Raw genomic sequence first — 21,585 nt, forward strand, 5'->3', positions numbered from 1 at the left:
GTCTTCTAGCAAAGGGTCTGAATATTTATGTACATTTTTATTTCATTTAACTAGGCAAGTCAGTCAAGAACAAATTCTTATTTTACATTGACGGCCTACCCTGAACAAACTCTCCCCTAACCCAGACAACGCTGGGCCAATTGTGCGCCTCCTTGTGGGACTCCCGATCACAGCCGGTTGTGATACAGCTCCGGTTCGAAACAGGGTCTGTAGTGACGCCTCTAGCACTGAGATGCAGTGCCTTAGACCGCTGCGCCACTCAGGAGGTATTTCTGTTTTTCATTTTTAAGACATTTGCAAAAATGTCTAAAAAACGGTTTTCGCATTGTCATTATGGGGTATTGTGTTTTTTAAATTTAATTGATTGAATCATTTTTAGAATAAGGCTGTAAACGTAACAACATTTTGAAAAAGTCAAGGGGTCTGAATAGTTTCCAAAGGCACTGTATATACTCCCAACTATCAATGACAAAGACAGGCAATCAGCTTGCACTGGCTCAAACACAACTGTATTCTATCAATGTCCTCCTATTTGTTTGGATTTTCTATTCAACAAACTTGTGTATTCAGTGTGATTACGATAAATGGAAGTATATATTTGGTAAAATATCTTGTTATCTGCCAAAAAGCACAGAGAAAATATCAAGAAAATGACACAGTGAAGTGATTGGCAGAGCAAGTACAGGAGGACCTTGCTATAGCTACAGTGGTCCGCCATCAACACCTTGGTTTCACAAGGTGAGGAAGAGACAATCAGGTAGGTATAGGCCTAGTTCTAGCAACTGGGGATTGGCTGCTGACCAATTATTACTCCTGTTTTGAGTCTCTCCTCTGTCCTCAACACCTAGTCACTGCACAGAGTCGACACCCAACAGTTACTTACGGGGTGAGGGGGGCACCAGGATCGGTCAGAGCTGCCTTCTGCCAATCATTTATGGATGGAAAAATAACAGCTCAGAGATGGAGATAAAAGAAAAGCCGCTAGGAAAAAGTTGTTCAGAAAAACCACACATAAGAAATCTAGTGTAGACACTGCCATATCTGTATGAGATGTGCACAGTGCACATGAATGATTGAGCACACAAGAAGCCTTTCAGGATGACATCACTCAGGGGATTGAAGCTGAGCAGAGTCTCTCAACAAGAGAGACAGCTACAAGGTTATACCATAGGCCTACTCACCAGAGGGTATATAGGCTATTGCACACTGAAAAGGGGCACTAATGTAATGGAGTGATGAGTGTTTTTTGAGAGCAGATGGATAGCGAGCTATTGAATCACCCACTCCAGGTAGGTTAGAGCCTTCACAACAAGTCTCATTATGAGATGAGATGAGCTGAGCACAACACCACAATGAGCTTCAGTCAAAGATCTTTACAGGTCGACATCACTGTTAAAGTTAGTCGATGTTACATAAAACCATATTAGGCCCTATGGTTCACACTCATTCATAGGACTCCCCCCCACACCTTGTTTTTTTCTCTGTGCACCGACAGCCCATCCACGCCTGGAAGAGTGCTGAATGGATCCTGAACTAAAATCCATTTGAAGCCTGTGTGCTGAGTCCAAGGCCTCCTCTGCTGCACTGAAACAGATGCGATTGTACATTCAGACTAATTAAAAAGCCATTCACAAAGCCAGCTACAAAAACCATTTAGCAAAGGCACATGCAGTGGAACCATGCTCAAGACAAAGATAATCCCCTTTCAAAATCTACTAATTACTGGTAGATACTGTAGCATGCATCCATGGCTTGAAGGTGGATAATGGCTAATATGAATATGTAACCAGAGGTGTAAAAAAGTACTCAATTGTCATGCTAAAATTAAAGATACCTTAATATAAAATGATTCAAGTAAAAGTGAAATACTACTTGAGTAAAAGTCTAAAAGTATCACATTTTAAATGTACTGAAGTACGGTGGTGGAAAAAGTACTAAATTGTCATACTTGAGTAAAAGTACAAAGTAAAAGTAAATGCTACACATCAAATTCCTTATATTTAGCAAACCAGACGGCACAATTTCCTTTTGTATTCCTTTTTTTTGACAGCTAGGGCCAACTCCAACACAGACATAATTTACAAAGGAAGCATTTATGTTTAGTGAGTCCACCAGATCAGAGGTAGGTAGAGATGACCAGGGACGTTCTCTTGATGAGTGTGTGGATTGGACCTTTTTCCTGTACTGATAAGTATTCAAATTGTAACTAGTACTTTTGGGTGTTAGGGAAAATGTATGGAGTAAAAAGTACATAATTTTCTTTATGAATGTAGTGTAGTAAAAGTAAAAGTAGTCAAAAATATAAATGGTGAAGTAAAGAACAGATACCCAAAAAAACTACTTTAAAGTATTTTTACTTAAGTACTTTACACCACTGTATGTAACAACCAGGTTCTTGGTGTAGGCCTAACCCTTGAAACAACTGTTTGTAAGCTATTTCAAATAATTAAAGGGTTCTTTGATTTTAAAGTACAGTAACTGTCAAAGGAAAATCACACTTTTAAAAGTTAATATTCTGTTAACTCATACCCAAATAATGCTCGTATTTGTGGCCAAAGCATAAATTGGAGAAAAAATACTTCAAGAGCAAGTGCTCCTAAGCCAATAATCCCTTTTAAATGGCCTACACGTGGCATTGATATGAGTCAGAAATTCTTATTCTAGTGTCAAAATGGACTGCAAAGTTTAAGTTTGTCTTTGTGAATGATTTGTCCTCTGACAAATCAACTGTAAATTTCGGTGTTCCTCAAGGTTCCATTTTAGGACCACTATTGTTTTCACTATATATTTTACCTCTTGGGGATGTCATTTGAAAACATAATGTTAACTTTCACTGCTATGCGGATGACACACAGCTGTACATTTCAATGAAACATGGTGAAGCCCCAACATTGCCCTTGCTAGAAGCCTGTGTTTCAGACATAAGGAAGTGGATGGCTGCAAACTTTCTACTTTTAAACTCGGACAAAACAGCGATGCTTCTTCTAGGTCCCAAGAAACAAAGAGATCTTCTGTTGAATCCGACAATTAATCTTGATGGTTGTAGAGTCGTCTCAAATAAAACTGTGAAGGACCTCGGCGTTACTCTGAACCCTGATCTCTCTTTTGACGACCATATCAAGACTGTTTCAAGAACAGCTTTTTTCCATCTACGTAACATTGCAAAAATCAGAAACTTTCTGTTCAAAAATGATGCTGAAAAATGTATCCATGCTTTTGTTACTTCTTGGTTAGACTACTGCAATGCTCTACTTTCCGGCTACCCGGATAAAGCACTAAATAAACTTCAGTTAGTGCTAAATACGGCTGCTAGAATCCTTCAGAACCAAAAAAATGTATCATATTACTCCAGTGCTAACTTCTCTACACTGGCTTCATGTTAAGGCAAGGGCTGATTTCAAGGTTTTTACCTATCAGGTAAAACTCTGAAGATAAATGGGGGGCAATTAATTCACATATGGTGTCCAGGGAACAGCTGGGGTCTGAGGGGGGTCTGTAACAAGCGGCAACAGTGAGAGACTTATTTCTGGAAAGGTGGATTTTTAAAAGTAGAAGCTCAAACTGTTTGGGCACAGACCTGGATAGCATGACAGAACTCTGCAGGCTGTCTCTGCAGTAGATTGCAACTCCACCCCCTTTGGCAGTTCTATCTTGGCGGACCATTTTATAGTTGGGGATGGAAATTTCAGAATTGTTGGTGGCCTTCCTAAGCCAGGATTCAGCCATGGCTAGGACATCAGGGTTGGCAGAGTGTGCCAAAGCAGTAAATAAAACAAACTTAGGGAGGAGGCTTCTGATGTTAACATTCATGAAACCAAGGCTCTTACGGTTACAGAAGTCAACAAATGATAGCGCCTGGGGAGTGGGAGTGGAACTGGAGGCTACAGGGCCTGGGTTAACCTCTACATCACCAGAGGAACGGAGGAGGCTAGGTCGTCTAGTGCGTTGGGGACAGAGAATAAAAGGAGCAGATTTCTGGGCATGGTGAATAGATTCAAGGCATAATGTACAGACAAGGGTATGGTAGGATGTGAGTACAGTGGAGGTAAACCTATGTGTTGCGTGACGATGAGAGAGGTTTAGTCTCTGGAGGCATCAATTAACATAGGTGAGGTCTCCGCATGTGTGTGGGATGGGACGAAAGAGCTATCTGAGGCATTTTGAGCAGTACTGAGGGCTCTACAGTGAAATAAAGAAATAAAAACTAGCCAGACAGCAGTAGACAAGGCACATTGACAATAGAGAGAGGCATAAAGCAATCACAGGTGTTGATCAGGAGAGCGGGTAAATGGTGATGAAAGGGCAGAGCGGTGAAGGTTGAAGGTTGGGTTTGGATTACAATTACAATTACAATTATGGATTACAATTATGTCAACAAATTGTGCCTGTTTTGGCCAAGGTCCATGTGCAAATCGCCTCTGCCCACTTCGCTTCCTTCATTGAATGGGGCTCTGTTGTTTCATCGCCCCATGCGTTCATCGCCCCATGCGTTCAAAGGATCATGGCCATTTAAGACTGAAAAGCCCTATACGGATTGAGCATGCCTCCACAGACAAAGTTCTATGGCTTGCAAGCCCTGCTGAAGGACCTAGCATGCGGAAAAGTGGTTGGAGTTCGTCGGTCCCCATTAACGCTAGCTTGGTGGGCAACGGGTACGTTTAAAATCAATTTTAAGAAGTTACATTTTAGAAATAGGCAAGGTTTATGACTTTGTGGCTGTGCTAATTAGTGACGACCTAGAATTAGCTTGACCTGAGTTACTGCCATGAAGACACAGACGGCTTCATCAACAACGGTAATGTGTGTAATGTGAAAAGTTGCATAAAAAATACACGGTTGGATAAATTAGTAGGGTAATTACCCAACCAAGCAGATACAAGTCGTAGAGTCATTTTGGTTGTGAAGTGCGTTATCAAAAAGCATTTGCCTTTCTTAATCACGAAATGCAATTTACCACTTGGCTGTCTATTGTTAGCAACATAGAGAAGACCAGTAAGGGGACCCTCAGCATCACGCAGACATGGCCTCGCTGTGAGCATTCCTATAAATGGAAGAGGGAGGACACTTGAGTCGGGTTGGTGACATTTGACCTGGAGTTTTGTCCCAATTCACCTTCATAACCTAGCCTAGTGGAACCAGTCTGATCGCTGTGTTTACCATTCTATTTCACTTCACATATCATGATATCTCAAGTGAAATAGAAAGGGAAATGCAGTGATCAGGTTGGCGCTACCATGCTAATCATAACCACCATTGATAATTTAATCAGTGCTCTGTGTGTGTTTGTCTGTGACCAACCAGTATCTTTGATGAGGGGCCAGGAGGATCTACGCTGCCATGCCCATCAATGGGGCTCTGGGAAAGACCTTACCTCCAGCCTCACCTCTTGCTTGTTCACCAACAGTCATCGATGGGGAGACCAGAATTAGGTAGATTTAGTCTGACCTGTTCAAACTTTAACATAGTACATGTTTGTTTGTCAGATATCACAGCAAACACTCAAACTGGACAGTTTAATCTCAATCTTTTAATTCAAAGACTCAATCATGGACACTCTAACAGACAGTTGTGGCTGCTTTGTGTGATGTATTGTTGTCTCTACCTTCTTGATCTTTGTGCTGTTGACTTTGCCCAATAATGTTTGTACCATGTTTTTGTGCTGCTACCATGTTGTGTTGCTACCATGTTGTTGTCATGTTGGGTTGCTACCATACTGTGTTGTCATGTGTTGCTGCCTTGTTATGTTGTTGTCTTAGGTCTCTCTATGTAGTGTTGTGTCTCTCTTGTTATGTTGTTGTCTTAGGTCTCTCTATGTAGTATTGTGTCTCTCTTGTTATGTTGTTGTCTTAGGTCTCTCTATGTAGTATTGTGTCTCTCTTGTTATGTTGTTGTCTTAGGTCTCTCTATGTAGTGTTGTGTCTCTCTTGTTATGTTGTTGTCTTAGGTCTCTCTATGTAGTGTTGTGTCTCTCTTGTTATGTTGTTGTCTTAGGTCTCTCTGTGTAGTGTTGTGTCTCTCTTGTTATGTTGTTGTCTTAGGTCTCTCTTTATGTAGTGTTGTGTCTCTCTTTATGTAGTGTTGTGTCCATCTTTGTGTAGTGTTGTGTTTCTCTTGTTGTGATGTGTGTCTTGTCTTATATTTATATTTATATTGTATTTATTTTTATTTTTATTTAATCCCAGAGCCGTCCCTGCATGAGGCCTTTTGCCTTTTGATAGGCCGTCATTGTAAATAGGAATTTGTTCTTAACTGACTTGCCTAGTTAAATAAAGGTTAAATAAAACATGAATAAATCAATGTATGGAGCCAGCACTTGGAGACTTGCAAGAGGATGTGATGGAGTCCTGACGAACAGACAGGCTTGATACTGACGTCACTGAGTCGAGAGAGACCTGGCACTCAACACATCCACAATGTGCGACTGAAAGTGATTACTAATAATACAGTACAGCAGAAATATCCAGTATTTGCAACACTCTTTTCATTCCATGTGTCACTGACGAACTCTGCCTCAACTCTGCCTATTTATACAGATAGACTGTAGATGCCAGACTAATAACTAAAGGCTGCCTCTCCATGCCTCTTGGTCCTAGGCTTTGGAATAGTTAAAAGGCCAGTGCCAGAGGACCTGAGGGACCTACTGGGTACAAAACTTAACTCAAAAGCATATGTGACATGTATTGGGGTGCATAATCGTGGATTGATTTAAAAAACAATAGAAGAATCTTAAAATGAATTCTAAAACTCAGCAGCCAGAGCAGAGACCTTAAACCCGGTGTGATGTGTGCTTTACGTCTGGTCTTGGTCAGTACCCGTGCTGCAGCATTCTGTATGTTTTGCAGTTGACCAATAGCTTTCTTAGGTAGACCAGACAGGAGAGCATTAGAGTAGTCAAGCCTGCTTGTAATAAAAGCATGGATGAGTCTCTCTGTATCAGCCTGAGAGAGAAACGGCCGCAACTTGGCAATGTTCCTCAGGTGGTTAAAAGCTATTTTTGTCACATTCCTAACGTGTGATTTCAAATTGAGTTCCAAATCTAAAATAACACCAAGATTTTTTACGTGGTGTTTTATCTTTGTTTCCTGTGAATTAAAATGTGCAGCTATATTCTCTCTCTGTGCTTTGGCTCCAACAGTAAGTACCTCGGTCTTGTCTTGATGTAGCTGGAGGAAGTTGTGAGCCATCAAGGTTTTTCAAACACTAATACAGTCTATAAATTTATCCGTGGAGCTAAAATCCTCTGGTGACACAGAAATGCAAAGTTGTGTATAGTCTGCGTAGCAGTGAGAATCAATGTTGTGCTTTCTGTTAACGCTGTCAAGGGTTAACATATACAGTGCATTCGGAAATTATTCAGAGCCCTTGACTTTTTCCACATTTTGTTATGTTATAGCCTTATTATAAAATTGATTGAAAATATTATTTTCCTATCTACACACAATACCCCATAATGACAAAGAAAAAAGTTTTTTTGACATTTTTGCAAATGTCTTAAAAATAAAAAACAGAAATATCACATTTACATAAATATTCAGACCCTTTACTTTTTCGTCAAATATTTAAAGGGGGAGATCAAGCTGATCCTAACTGTTATAGGCCTAATTCTATTTTGCCCTGTTTATCAAAGTGTTGGAAAAACTTGTCAATAATCAACTGACTGGCTTTCTTGATGACTATAGTATTCTCTCTGGTATGCAATCTGGTTTCTGCTCAGGTTATGGATGTGTCACTGCAACCTTAAAGGTCCTCAATTATGTCACCATTGTCCTTGATTCTAAGCAATGTTGTGCTGCTATTTTTAGTGACTTGGCCAAAGCTTTCGATACAGTAGACCATTCCATTCTTGTGGGCCGGCTAAGGAGTATTGGTGTTTCTGAGGGGTCTTTGGCCTGGTTTGCTAACTACCTCTCTCAAAGAATGCAGTGTATAAAGTCAGAACATCTGCTGTCTCAGCCACAGCCTGTCACCAAGCGAGTACCCCAAGGCTCGATCCTGGGCCCCACGCTCTTCTCAATTTACATCAACAACATAGCTCAGGCAGTAGGAAGTTCTCTCATCCATTTATATGCAAATGATACAGTCTTATCCGTCTTAGGTGGAAAGCATCCTCACGTTCAGTATGACAGTCTGGTATGGTAATCTGAGTGTGAGGAGCAAAATCAAACTGACCAGAATAGTAAACACAGCCAGTAAAGTAATTTGTCGACCACAGGCACATTTGAGCATTCTGCAACACAAGGCAACCAAAAAGAAGGCACTGGCTGTCATTGGCTACCCCTCCTATACTCTACACCCTCAGTTCGAGAGGCTTCCCTCTGGCCGGCGATTCAGAATGCCCATGGCCAAGAAGAACGTGTTCAAACATGAATGTGTTGCTTGTGCTGTTGCTTGTGCTGTTGACAGTGGTCATTTGTGAGTGAATGTATTAACGTCCTCTATGTTGTTAGTGTTTGCAACATGATGGACTGACTGGTTTAAATGTGTATGATGTGAGAATGTATGTGTATGTGATTCTTTTAATGGAAGGTGATGCCAAAGAAAAATGTCCATCCTGGATGGACAATAAAGTTTTATTCTATTCTATTCTATTCTACTATTATACACGCTCTACAACAAAGCTTTCTTAGTGTCCAACAAGCTTTCTCTACCCTTAACCTTGTTCTGAACACCTCCAAAACAAAGGTCATGTGGTTTGATAAGAAGAATGCCCCTCTTCCCACAGGTGTGATTACTACCTCTGAGGGTTTAGAGCTTGAGGTAGTCACCTCATACAAGTACTTGGGAGTATGGCTAGACGGTACACTGTCCTTCTCTCAACACACATCATAGCTGCAGGCTAAAGTTACATCTAGACTTGGTTTCCTCTATCGTAATCACTCCTCTTTCAACCCAGCTGCCAAACTAACCCTGATGATGACCATTCTACCCATTCTACCATTCTACCCAGGTTAGAAGTAATTTGTTGTTACGTTCCCCAGTTTCTGTGTTGTGGTTTTGTGTGTTTCAGGATGGCTTCCTGAAATTCCCCCAAGCAGCTGATTGGTCGGGCCCATTTGATGATTGGAGCTGACCCCGCCCTCTCGTCAGACACAGCTGTCTTCAATTACCGACTCCTTCTCCAGCTATATAAGCCAGTGTTCTGTTGCTCAGAAGAGAGCTTAGGGTTATATCATATGCTGGTTATTTCTCAGAAAGAGATTTGATATGTACTATGTTAGTTGTTACTGAGAGAGCTGATTGTTATGTTCTGTGTTCGTGTGTTGCTCAGACAGAGAGAGCTGACTGTTATGTTCTGTGTTGTTTGTTGCTCAGACAGAGAGAGCTTCTTTAATGTCCTGTGTTAGTTGTTTCTCAAAGTTTTTTTTTTTTGTGAAGTAGTTTGTAGCCGGTCCTGCGGAGGTATGTTTATGTGCAAAGGACTGTTTTGATTATTGAAATGGTTTATTATTCTGTTTTTGTTCCCAGGGGGGAAGAGGAAGGCACCTAGGGAGTGCTTAGGCAAGAGGCCTACGGACATACATAACCCGTAGTATGTACTATATCTATGCACACTAGGTAAGATCTGGGTGGATCACTCCCTGTATTTTGGTTGGCGCACCAGGTGGTGCTAAGTTAGGTAAGTAGTGGGTAGGCAGGTTAGATAGGAGAGGGGCTTTGACATTTAAATTATTTGCTTTGGTTCCGTTCAGCCCCTTTCCCCCAAAATTACCGTGTGACGGAATAAATTCCCAATAAACGGTAAATAATCTGCCTTTGTCATCCTTACTCACACCTACAATCCCATATCTCTTTCACTCCACGGGAAGTTGAGTTGTAGCAGGGTGATGATGACATTGAGGAATACACCACATCAGTCACTGGCTTTATCAATAAGTGCATTGCTCACACTGAGGGAGAGGTTGTTGTTCTGGCACCACACTGCCAGTTCTCAGACAACCTCCCTATAGGCTGTCTCATCGTTGTCGGTGATCAGGCCTACCGCTGTTGTGTCATCGGCAAACTTAATGATGGTGTTGGAGTCATGTTAGGCCACACAGTCATGGGTGAACAGGGAGTAAAGAGGGGACTAAGTACACACCCCTGAGGGGCCCCAGTGTTGAGGATCATGTGTTGTCTACCCTTACTACCTTTACTACCAGTTGCAGAGGGAGGTGTTTAGTCCTTAGCTTAGTGATGAGCTTCGTTGGCACTATGGTGTTGAACGCTGAGCAGTAGTCAATGAACAGCATTCTCACACAGGTGTTCCTTTTGTCCAGGTGGGAAAAGGCAGTGTGGAATGCGATTGAGATTGCGTCATCTGTGGATCTGTTGGGGCGGAATGCGAATTGGAGTGGGTCTAGGGTATCCGGGAGGATACTGTTGATGTGAGCCATGACCAGCCTTTCAAAGCACTTCATGGCTTTGGTTGAAAATGTCAGTGAAGACAATTGCCAGTTGGTCCACGCATGCTTTGAGTACACATTCTGGTAATCCATCTGGCCCCCGCGGCTTTGTGAATGTTGGCCTGTTTAAAGGTCTTGCTCACATCGGCTACCGAGAGCGTTATCACACAGTCATCCAGAATAGCTGGTGCTCTCGTGCATGCTTCAGTGTTGCTTGCTTCGAAGTGAGCATAAAAGGCATTTAGCTTGTCTGATAGGCTTGCGTCACTGGGCAGCTCACGTCTGGGTTTCCCTTTGTAGTCCGTAATAGTTTTTTAAACCCCGCCACATCCGACGAGCATCAGAGCCGGTGTAGTAGGATTCAATCTTAATCCTGTATTGCCTCTTTGCTTGTTTGACAGTTCGTCTGAGGGCATAGCGGGATTTCTTATAAGCGTCCGGATTAGTGTCCTGATCCTTGGAAGCGGCAGCTCTAGCCTTTAGCTAGGCCCCGTGTGGCTCAGTTGGTAGAGCATGGCGCTTGCAACGCCAGGGTTGTGGGTTCGATTCCCACGGGGGGCCAGTACAAAAAAAAGTATGAATGTATGAACTTGTAAGTCGCTCTGGATAAGAGCGTCTGCTAAATGACTTAAATGTAAATGTAAATGTAGCTCGATGTGTATGTTGCCTGTAATCCATGGCTTCTATTTGGGATAGGTACAGTCACTGTGGGGACGACGTCGTTGATGCACTTATTGATGAAGCCGATGACTTGAGGTGGCCATTGGATGAATCCCGGAACATGTTCCAGTCTGGGCTAGCAAAACCGTCCTGTAGCGTAGCATCCGCGTCATCTGACCACTTCTGTACTGAGCGAGTCACTGATACTTCCTGATTTCGTTTTTGCTTGTAAGCAGGAATCAGGAGGATATAATTATTGTCAGATTTGCCAAATGGAGGGCGGGGGAGAGATTTGTATGCATCTCTGTTTGTGGAGTAGAGGTGGTCTCGAGTTTTTCCTCTGGTTGCACATGTGACCTGCTGGTAAAACTGATTTAAGTTTGCATGCATTAAAGTCCCCAGCCACTAGGAGTGCCGTTTCTGGGTGAGCATTTTCTTGTTCGCTTATGGCCTTATAGAGTTGGTTGAGTTACTCGGTACTTTGTTGAAGCACCTTTGGCAGCGATTACAGCCTTGAGTCTTCTTGGGTATGATGCTACAAGCTTGGCACACCTGTATTTGGGGAGTTTCTCCCATTCTTGTCTGCAGATCCTCTCAAGCTTCATCAGGTTGGATGGGGAGCGTCGAAGCACAGCTATTTTCAGGTCTCTCCAGAGATGTTCGATCAGGTTCAAGTCCAGGCTCTGGGGCCACTCAAGGACATTCAGATACTTTTCCAAAGGCCACTCCTGTGTTGTCTTGGCTGTGTGCTTAGGGTCATTGTCCTATTGGAAGGTGAACCTTCACCCCAGTCTGAGGTCCTGAATGCTCTGGAGCAGGTTTTCGTCAAGGATCTTTGTTCTTTTTTCCCTTAATCCTGACTAGTTTCCTAGTCCCTGCAGCTGAAAAACATCCCCACAGCATGATACTGCCACCACCATGCTTCACCGTAGGGATGGTGCCAGGTTTCCTCCAGACGTGACGCTTTGCTCTCATGTTCTGAGTCCTTTAGGTGCCTTTTACTGAGTGCTACAGAGATGGTTGGGTTTCTGGAAGGTTCTCCCATCTCCACAGAGGAACTCCGGAGCTCTGTCAGAGTTACCATCGGGTTCCTGGTCACCTCCCCGATTGCAGTTTGAACGGGCGGCCAGCTCTAGGAAGAGTCTTGGTGGTTCCAAACTTCTTCCATTTAAGAATGGAGGCCACTGTGTTCTTGGGGACCTTCGATGCTGCAGCCATTTTTTGGTACCCTTCTCCAGATCTGTGCATCGACACTATCTTGTCTTGGACTTCAACGGACAATTCCTTCGACCTCATGGCTTAGTTTTTGCTCTGACATGCACTGTCAACTGTGGGACCTTTTATAGAAAGGTGTGTTCCTTTCCAAATCATGTCCAATCAATTTAATTTACCACAGGTGGACTCCAATCAATTTGTAGAAACAGCTCAGGGATTATCAATGGAAACAGGATGCACCTGAGCTCAATTTCGAGTCTTATAGCAAAGGGTCTGAAAACTTGTGTAAAATAAGTTTTTTTTTTAATATGCATTTGCAAAAATGTCTTAACCTGTTTTCACTTTGTCATTATGGGGTGTAGATTGCTGAGAAATTATTTAATGTCTTTAATGTAACCTTTATTTAACTAGGCAAGTTAGTTAAGAACAAATTCTTATTTACAATGACGGCCTACCGGGGAACAGTGGGTTAACTGCCTTGTTAAGAACAAGATTATTATTTTTTTGTCAGCTCGGGATTTGATCTAGCAACCTTTTGGTTACTGGCCCAACACTCTAACCACTACGCTACCTGCAGCCCTGGAATAAGGCTGTAAGTCCCAAAATGTGGAATAAATCAAGGTGTCTGAATAATTTCCAAAGGCACTATATATGTACGTGTGATCTCTGTGGTAACCTGTATATCTGTACAGGGTGAACTCTAAATTACTCTATGCTAAGTTTTTTTTTGGTCCTCTCAGGAATTCTGTTATTCACATTGATCTCATCCCCCACACAAGCTTTTAGATGCTGTGACGCTATGTGGAGATTGGGCCTTGGTCAGGTTATTGTAAACTTGGTATCGTTTGATTAGTCAATGGGGGTTGGTTATGGGTTGAAAGAGTTTCACCTTCAATGTTATAAATGTAATTAAATGCCTCTGTTCCCTCTTATCCTGTATCCAATCCATGGAAGATCCATTCTCATTACCTAGGCCACTTTTTGTTCATGCTTTGTCTTGTAAGTTAACCTTGGACTCTATATGATTGGAATAATGCCTTGTAATGCTTTCAACTTAAGCTTTATGCCTTGTATGTGAATCCATTCATTGTACAATGTTAATTAATTATCTGCCTTTGATATAGACAATACTCAAACCAAATCCTGCTAGTCAACTTATTGCCAACTGCTAGCTTGTATATTTTCATTATCTTTATGGAGTTAGTAATTAGCCTATTAAAATGTTTCTGAGTCAGATGATGAGTCACATGTGAGGTGTGTATATATATATATACACTGCTCAAAAAAATAAAGGGAACACTAAAATAACACATCCCAGATCTGAATGAAATATTCTTATTAAATACTTTTTTCTTTACAAAGTTGAATGTGCTGACAACAAAATCACACAAAAATGATCAATGGAAATCAAATTTATCAACCCATGGAGGTCTGGATTTGGAGTCACACTCAAAATTAAAGTGGAAAACCACCCTACAGGCTGATCCAACTTTGATGTAATGTCCTTAAAACAAGTCAAAATGAGGCTCAGTAATGTGTGTGGCCTCCACGTGCCTGTATGACCTCCCTACAACGCCTGGGCATGCTCCTGATGAGGTGGCGGATGGTCTCCTGAAGGATCTCCTCCCAGACCTGGACTAAAGCATCCGCCAACTCCTGGACAGTCTGTGGTGTAACGTGGTGTTGGTGGATGGAGCGAGACATGATGTCCCAGATGTGCTCAATTGGATTCAGGTCTGGGGAACGGGCGGGCCAGTCCATAGCATCAATGCCTTCCTCTTGCAGGAACTGCTGACACACTCCAGCCACATGAGGTCTAGCATTGTCTTGCATTAGGAGGAACCCAGGGCCAACCACACCAGCATATGGTCTCACAAGGGGTCTGAGGATCTCATCTCGGTACCTAATGGCAGTCAGGCTACCTCTGGCGAGCACATGGAGGGCTGTGCGGCCCCCCAAACCATGACTGACCCACCGCCAAACCGGTCATGCTGAAGGATATTGCAGGCAGCAGAACGTTCTCCACGGCGTCTCCAGACTCTGTCACGTCTGTCACATGTGCTCAGTGTGAACCTGCTTTCATCTGTGAAGAGCACAGGGCGCCAGTGGCGAATTTGCCAATCTTGGTGTTCTCTGGCAAATGCCAAATGTCCTGCACGGTGTTGGGCTGTAAGCACAACCCCCACCTGTGGACGTCGGGCCCTCATACCACCCTCATGGAGTCTGTTTCTGACCGTTTGAGCCTACACATGCACGTTTGTGGCCTGCTGGAGGTCATTTTGCAGGGCTCTGGCAGTGCTCCTCCTGCTCCTCCTTGCACAAAGGCGGAGGTAGCGGTCCTGCTGCTGGGTTGTTGCCCTCCTACGGCCTCCTCCACGTCTCCTGATGTACTGGCCTGTCTCCTGGTAGCGCCTCCATGCTCTGGACACTACGCTGACAGACACAGCAAACCTTTTTGCCACAGCTCGCATTGATGTGCCATCCTGGATGAGCTGCACTACCTGAGCCACTTGTGTGGGTTGTAGACTCTGTCTCATGCTACCACTAGAGTGAAAGCACCGCCAGCATTCAAAAGTGACCAAAACATCAGCCAGGAAGCATAGGAACTGAGAAGTGGTCTGTGGTCACCACCTGCAGAACCACTCCTTTATTGGGGGTGTCTTGCTAATTGCCTATAATTTCCACCTGTTGTCTATTCCATTTGCACAACAGCATGTGCAATTTGTCAATCAGTGTTGCTTCCTAAGTGGACAGTTTGATTTCACAGAAGTGTGATTGACTTGGAGTTACATTGTGTTGTTTAAGTGTTCCCTTTATTTTTTTGAGCAGTGTATATAATATGCATATCAAATATTACTTCACTCTACAACCAGTCCCATTCCTATTGAATGTGAATCAACAGGAGAAATAAAACACACTTGTGAAATAACACTCATACAATGTTTATATATATATTTTTTAAATATTTTTATTTTATTTTTTTATCCCATTTTCTCCCCAATTTTCGTGGTATCCAATCGCTAGTAATTACTACCTTGTCTCATCGCTACAACTCCCGTACGGGCTCGGGAGAGACGAAGGTCGAAAGCCATGCGTCCTCCGAAGCACAACCCAACCAGCCGTACTGCTTCTTAACACAGCGCGCCTCCAACCCGGAAGCCAGCCGCACCAATGTGTTGGAGGAAACACCGTGTACCTGGCCCCCTTGGTTGGCGCGCACTGCGCCCGGCCCGCCACAGGAGTCGCTGGAGCGCGATGAGACAAGGATATCCCTACCGGCCAAACCCTCCCTACCCCGGACGACGCTATGCCAATTGTGCGTCGCCCCACGGACCTCCCGGTCGCGGCCGGCTGCGACAGAGCCTGGGCGCGAACCCAGAGACTCTGGTGGCGCAGTTAGCCCTAGACCACTGCGCCACCCGGGAGGCTTCAATGTTTATATTTACAGTAGTAAGAAGTGCACCAAGTACCAGCAAAGAACAGAAGACATATTACTCTAACAACTGTTCTTAATAACCTGAACTAGCTCATGAAAATTACCTCCACTTTTGCAAAACATAATTATACATACTGTGGACTTGGCTCCTGTGACAAACCATATAATCTTTGTTTTAGAGCAGACATACTTATGGTGACATTATCCTAAGCATTACCGTTCGAGGTCAGAGGTTAAGGAAAGAAAAGGCTGAGGTTGATTGGCTGCTGGTGGGCGTGAGGTTGCACGTGGGCGTTGTATCACTGTTGTCATCGAGGCAGAGTAGCGGTGTGTTTGTAGGGCTAATGCTCTCCATTTCAACTCTCAGACGTTCCGTCCCGTCTCTCTTTTCCGCCTCAGGCTGCATGTCTCCATTCCTCTCTGTAAGGGCTGATGGGCACACAGACTTCCCTTTGGTCACCAGCTCCATGCCACTGAACAAAGTGAGTCTGCCCCCACAGGGCTGCTCAATCTTGGGGTCCTTGAGTCGGATGGGGTACCTCTCTGTATGGAGCTCTGGATCTTTAACTTTAAGATCTGAGGTGAGCTGGGTCTCACCAGTCCTGAACCCAGTCTGACTTTCCACAAACTCTTCATCCTGAGTAGCAGACCTATCCTCATCATCATGGTTGTAATTTAGTAACCTCTCAGATGTACCCCTTTGGGGCCAGCCCAGGTCAGGTACGGGAGGGGGGTGAGTTCGCCCCCCAGGTAAGAGCTCAGGTTCTCTCCTTCTATGATGGTTAAGGACCGTGGTGTCACCTGGGTGTGTTTGCAGTAGAAGTACGGGACATGTGAGAGTAGGGGGCTGGTCCGAGGAGGATGAAAGAACAATACTGGCTGCTGCTGCATCACGTCTGGCACCACTGATTGGCACGCCCATCAGAGCCTCAAATTGACGAAGGATCTGGAAGGCAAAACCATTCTTTTTTTGTTTTTACAATACAAAACTAAATATGTGGTCATAAACCATCATCATCTTAGATTTTAACTCCCATGCTCCCTATGGTTTTACATGATTTATTGTTATAAAAGTTAATAACTAGATTGTTATTATGTGTTACCTTGGTGGCCTTGTTGGCTACAGCCCCTGGGGATTCCTCACTCAGATGGGCCAGCCTCCTCTGGGTCGCCCCGAAGATTTGCTCCAGAGACAGCAGATCAGAGATCATGAGACAGGCCACGGCACACAGAGCCCTCTGGGGGGTACGAGGGAAACGGCACTGTCACATATTTGATATTTGAAATCGTGTTTCTTTTTCAAGAAAAATCTGGTCAAAAATATCAGCACATTCCGACAGTCAATTGACTGTACCATCTGGACAGTCTGTGATGGGTCCTGCAGTCTGCGAGAGAGCAGCTCCACCACCACCTCACAGTTTAGAGTGGAACACCTGCAGACAAAGGGGAGGGAATTAAACCATATCCAAAAGACACTGGACAAAAATCAAGGTGAAGGTAGAGAGGAATAAGGGTTGAATGTTGGTCAGTACTAACTCCTTGATGAAGTGCTGGCTCTCATTTCTGGACAGGAAGACCTTGGAGCCCTCAGTTATTCTGCTGATTAGCGCCATCTCCTGGCCACAGTCCCCTAACTGCATGGCCTCCACCCTGACAGAGAAAGATGGATGAGGGAGAAAAAGGGAGACTCAGAATGGTTGACTCATTTAGTATTTTGACGGTGAAGACGTATTATATCATTTAATATTCTTTTTGACTCACCGTTCTGATTGGTCCCCGAAGCTGTCCCTACTGGCTTCCGATTGGCTCCCGGTGCCATACGACTTGCTGCTCCCACCCCCTGAGGCCTGGCTGTGGTCTGCGTTCCCCTGAGATGAGTTGTGGGAGGAGCTATGGCCACTGTTAATCTCCTCCCAGCCCCCTCCCACCTGCTCTGGGCACCCCTGGGAAACTGAGGTGGATGAGAGAGAAGGAACTGGCCATATGTAACAGCCTAATGATCTATCCGCAATATAACAGTCGATTTAAAAAACCCAACAAACCTCTGGGTCTGTGAGGAGGCACAGCGTAGGCATATGCTGGCACTGCCACCTCTACAGGGCCTGAGGGTACCACCACCGCCTGGTAGTGGTTGTCATGGAGACGGATACCCTGTAGTTCTGTTGGGGGCAGGACCGCACTGGCCACAAACTCAGTAGCCTTATGGATCTTGTCCATCAGGGTCTCGCCACCTGCCGGAAATAGAAAGCAATAGAAGAGACAGACAGCACATGGATTTGACTGGATGCATTTGAAATGTATTCCAAAAGGGCTACTTGTTATCTTCTTCCCTGGGCTGTATCCAAACCCCTGCATTCTGGATCCATGGGCAGACTCCGACCCGATGCCTGGCAGGAAAGAAAGAGAACCCAGACCTCAGCAATCAAAGACAACCATTGTTTCTCTACCTTTCTCCACTCTCTCTTCCGATCCACTCCCTCTTTCCCCCATCTCTTCCTCTCCCTCCATCTCTTCTCTTCCACCCTCCCTTTTTCTTCATCAAACTCTCTGTCAGGAGGATTGGGTTAACTTGATTGTAATCAATTCAGTAGCCAGAGGTCTGTCATTAGTAGCAGTATTAGGGCAGAGCTAGTGTCCCCCAGGGCTCGGTTCTAGGTCGTCTCTTCTCTCTATATACCAAGTCACTCGGCTCTGTCATATCCTCACATGGTCTCTCCTATCATTGCTACGCAACTACTTTTCTCCTTCCCCTCTTACGACAACAGGTGGCAGCACGATTCTCTGCGTGCCTGGCAGATATCTCAGCTTGGATGTTGGCCCACCACCTCAAGCTCAACAAGAAGGAGCTGCTCTTCCTCCCAGGGAAGGCCTGCCCGTTCAAAGACCTCTCCATAACAGTTGACAACTCCACGTGTCCCCTTCCCAGAGTGCAAAGAACCTGGGCATAACCCTGGACACCATGTCTTTCTCTGCAAACAGCAAAGCAGTGACTCACTCCTGCAGGTTCTGCAGGTTCATGCTCTACATCCGTAGAGTACGACCCTATCTGACACAGGAAGCACCGCAGGTCCTTATCCAGGCACTTGTCCTCTCCTGTCTGGACCACTGCAACTCGCTGTTGGCTGGGTTCTCCGCTTATGCCATCAAACCCCTGCAACTTATCCTTAACACTGCAACCCACCTTGTGTTGAACCTTCCCAAGGTCTCTCATGTCACCCCGCTCCTCAGCACACTCCACTGGCTTCCAGTCAAAGCTCGCATCCACTACAAGACCATGGTACTTACCTACGGAACAGCAAGAGGAACTGCCCCTCCCTACCTTCAGGCTCAAACCCTACACCCCAACCCGAGCACTCTGTTCTGCCACCTCTAGTCTTTTGGCCCTCCCACCCCTACAGGAGGGCAGCTCCCGGTCAGCCCAGTCCAAGCTCTTCTCTGTCCTGGTACCCCAATGTTGGAACCAGCTTCCCTCTAAAGCTAGGACAGCAGAGTCCCTGCCCATCTTCCAAAACAATCTAAAACCCTACCTCTTCAAAGAGTATCTTAAATAATCCCACAGCACCCTGCCTCGCACCACTTTTTTTCTCCCCTTTACTAGTTCTGACCTCACTGATAGCTACTTTATTGAGGAAAATCTTACTATGACTGAGACGTGGTTGTCCCACCTAGCTATCTTAAGATGAATGCACTAATTGTTAGTAGTGCTGGATAAGAGCACCTGCTAAATGACTAACATGTAAATGTAAGGTAGACATGCAGAACATGGAATAACAACAATATAATGTACTCACCCATGTTGGGCATGGCTAGTTTGCTGCTCTGGGGAGAGGCTGTGCCTGAGAAGAGTAACCTGACTATGTCCTGGAGACAGATAATGACAGGATTAGCATTGTGTGTGTGAGATACACAAAGGGATAGTGATTGGCTTAGACATTGTCTCTCATTCTCTTGGCCACCTGTGCTGTGGCCCTCACTTTCTGATACAGAGCAAAGCCATGGATGGGATCAGGGGGACCACTGTAAACTGAAGGGAAAAACACAGATTCAGTAGAACACTCATGGCTCTCTGAAATGCTACTGTCGTAAATAGAAAGATGAAATGGAGACAGTGAGGTGTGTTAGTGGTCATATCATCATCGTCATGTTCATCATCTCACCTGAGGCCTGCTGGATGAAGGTGGAGTTCCGTCTAAGTTCTGTCAGAAAGTGAGGCGATCCGTGGCCACAGAGATGGACAAAGATCTTCAGAACCTGGAAGGACAGAAACGATGGAAAGGGAAGAGGGATGAGGCTCAGGAGGAACAGATTAATAGATTATATTATTTATGGTGAAGATTAGCTGCATTCTTCTACATGATTCCTCTTCAGCCTCAGTTAACAAACTATGGTAAAATTCAGTGTTTGGGGTTTCTTAATGCAGGCGAAAGCCTGCTAACCTGGCTAGCTGAGCTCACCTTTATTTTGACATGGCAGGATTCTACCTCCAGCCTCTTCAACAGGTACTCCAACAGGAACTGACCACACCCAGTGGACTCCTGGGAGATTTCTACACGGCCAGGAGGATAAAGGATGCAAACTGTACTGTCTTTGGGTTGACATTGAAAAGAGGTGAATCTTGCTAAATGATCTTTCATATCAGAACACAGTACTGTATCATCATACAGTGGGAGGTGATGGGGTTAAAAGGATACTTCCGATTTCTTCAAAGAGGTAGCTAGGACAAGGCGATTCATCATCTACTGTTGCTTTCATCAGAATGGGAACCTGAGAGGAGAGATCATCAGGCATGGATTGGCCAACAGGTGAACCTCAGAATAACGTTAGACCATTTAGCAAGGATTGCTGCCATGTCATCATTTTTGGCTTCATAGCAAATAGCACAAACAGTGTGATACAGTGTGGGAAGAAAAATATCAACGGACTGTAGAGCTCAAGTCTGGTAGAAGTCTCGTCTGATGATGACATACGAACTGTTCAGAGTGTGATGTCATATAATGTGCTATCATGCTAACGTTCGCTAGGCTGCTGTGGTGGTACAGTAAACAGAGGGCGTAATGGGATATACAAAACGATTTACTGTTTCCCTAAAACGTGACATATACACACACATCAAACTATTATTTCCAAGTGTTTATATTTGTAAATAGCACCTACTTTTTGAAGGAAAGACACTCGTTCCATGAATGTTGCCATGGTTTTGCAATCTTGAATAGACGCGGCACGTCTCTTCTTCTTTGAGGTTTATTGGCAGACTACACTCAAAGTGTATTGCCGCCACCTACTGTAAAGGGTAGTAAAAAATCCCCCAAAACAAAATATGTTTTGAATGAACAAATTCACACTAACTACCAAAAACACTAACCAAATTCACGCTACTACCCTGAATTTCAAACAAAAAAAAACTGTACTCCAGTCGGATTTAAATTCATATTCATATTCTGGAACCTGGGAGGGGGAACCTCTTCATTCATTCTCTTCACACATTTCGGCTGTAAAGCCCTGGAGATCCAGAAATATATTTGACTTCACAATGATGTCTAGCTTCTTAGATTTGATATTAGATAGACTAGTGAAAAGTATCACTTGCGCTATAAACGCAACAAAGTTCACCTTTTTCACTGTTAGTGCGTCAGATCCTTCTCCTGCATGACATTCACTGCAGACTGTAGGACACACTACCATCTCATCTCTACTCACTTCAGTATTTCCACTGCCTCCACATAGGAGACATGCTGAATAGCTCTGATCCTAGCTACCGCGACATCCTTCATTCTTCATCCTTACAGGGAACTCGGGAACGTGATTCCTATCACAATTACACAATTACATGCGTCTGCACATCGCTTCCTTGGCACAGACACGGAAGGCGAGGCCTATAATAACAGGTAGCCA

The 21,585-nt window shown here is 44.3% G+C and overlaps 1 protein-coding gene and 1 non-coding gene across 5 annotated transcripts; one reads left to right on the forward strand and one right to left on the reverse strand.

Moving 5' to 3' along the window:
• The first annotated feature begins 10,868 nt into the window (after positions 1 to 10,868).
• trnaa-ugc (transfer RNA alanine (anticodon UGC)) lies at positions 10,869 to 10,944 on the forward strand. Its single transcript has one exon. It is a non-coding gene; the product is annotated as a tRNA-Ala (tRNA).
• Positions 10,945 to 15,207: 4,263 nt separating this feature from the next.
• LOC129828906 (AP-4 complex accessory subunit Tepsin-like) lies at positions 15,208 to 21,585 on the reverse strand. 4 transcript variants are annotated; one of them, XM_055890204.1, is made up of 13 exons: positions 21,391 to 21,585; positions 20,848 to 20,974; positions 20,385 to 20,457; positions 20,148 to 20,239; positions 19,851 to 19,944; positions 19,650 to 19,717; positions 19,485 to 19,554; positions 17,736 to 18,080; positions 17,455 to 17,644; positions 17,230 to 17,343; positions 17,048 to 17,126; positions 16,797 to 16,931; positions 15,208 to 16,639 (listed from the first exon to the last, which is right to left on the reverse strand). In XM_055890204.1, the coding sequence occupies exons 2-13, from the start codon at positions 20,884 to 20,886 to the stop codon at positions 15,920 to 15,922; spliced, it is 2,019 nt and encodes a 672-aa protein (XP_055746179.1). In that variant the 5' UTR covers positions 20,887 to 20,974; positions 21,391 to 21,585; the 3' UTR covers positions 15,208 to 15,919. The 4 variants fall into 4 exon arrangements, with proteins under 4 accessions (XP_055746179.1, XP_055746178.1, XP_055746180.1 ...); XM_055890203.1 differs by having other exon boundaries at positions 21,304 to 21,585; XM_055890205.1 differs by having other exon boundaries at positions 17,736 to 17,924; positions 18,009 to 18,080; positions 20,848 to 21,585.

Source organism: Salvelinus fontinalis, chromosome 30 (genome assembly GCF_029448725.1).
Source record: "Salvelinus fontinalis isolate EN_2023a chromosome 30, ASM2944872v1, whole genome shotgun sequence".
NCBI lineage: Eukaryota > Metazoa > Chordata > Actinopteri > Salmoniformes > Salmonidae > Salvelinus > Salvelinus fontinalis.

What these genes read in the sequence shown, in the direction of transcription:
- LOC129828906 (XM_055890204.1), bottom strand. Translation starts at nt 20,886, where the DNA reads ATGGCAACATTCATGGAACGAGTGTCTTTCCTTCAAAAA. An exon ending in GCCTCCTCACAGACCCAGAG is followed by an intron (nt 17,645 to 17,735) that starts GTTTGTTGGGTT and finishes CATCCACCTCAG; the next exon opens with TTTCCCAGGGGTGCCCAGAG. An exon ending in TTCGGGGACCAATCAGAACG is followed by an intron (nt 17,344 to 17,454) that starts GTGAGTCAAAAA and finishes TTTCTCTGTCAG; the next exon opens with GGTGGAGGCCATGCAGTTAG.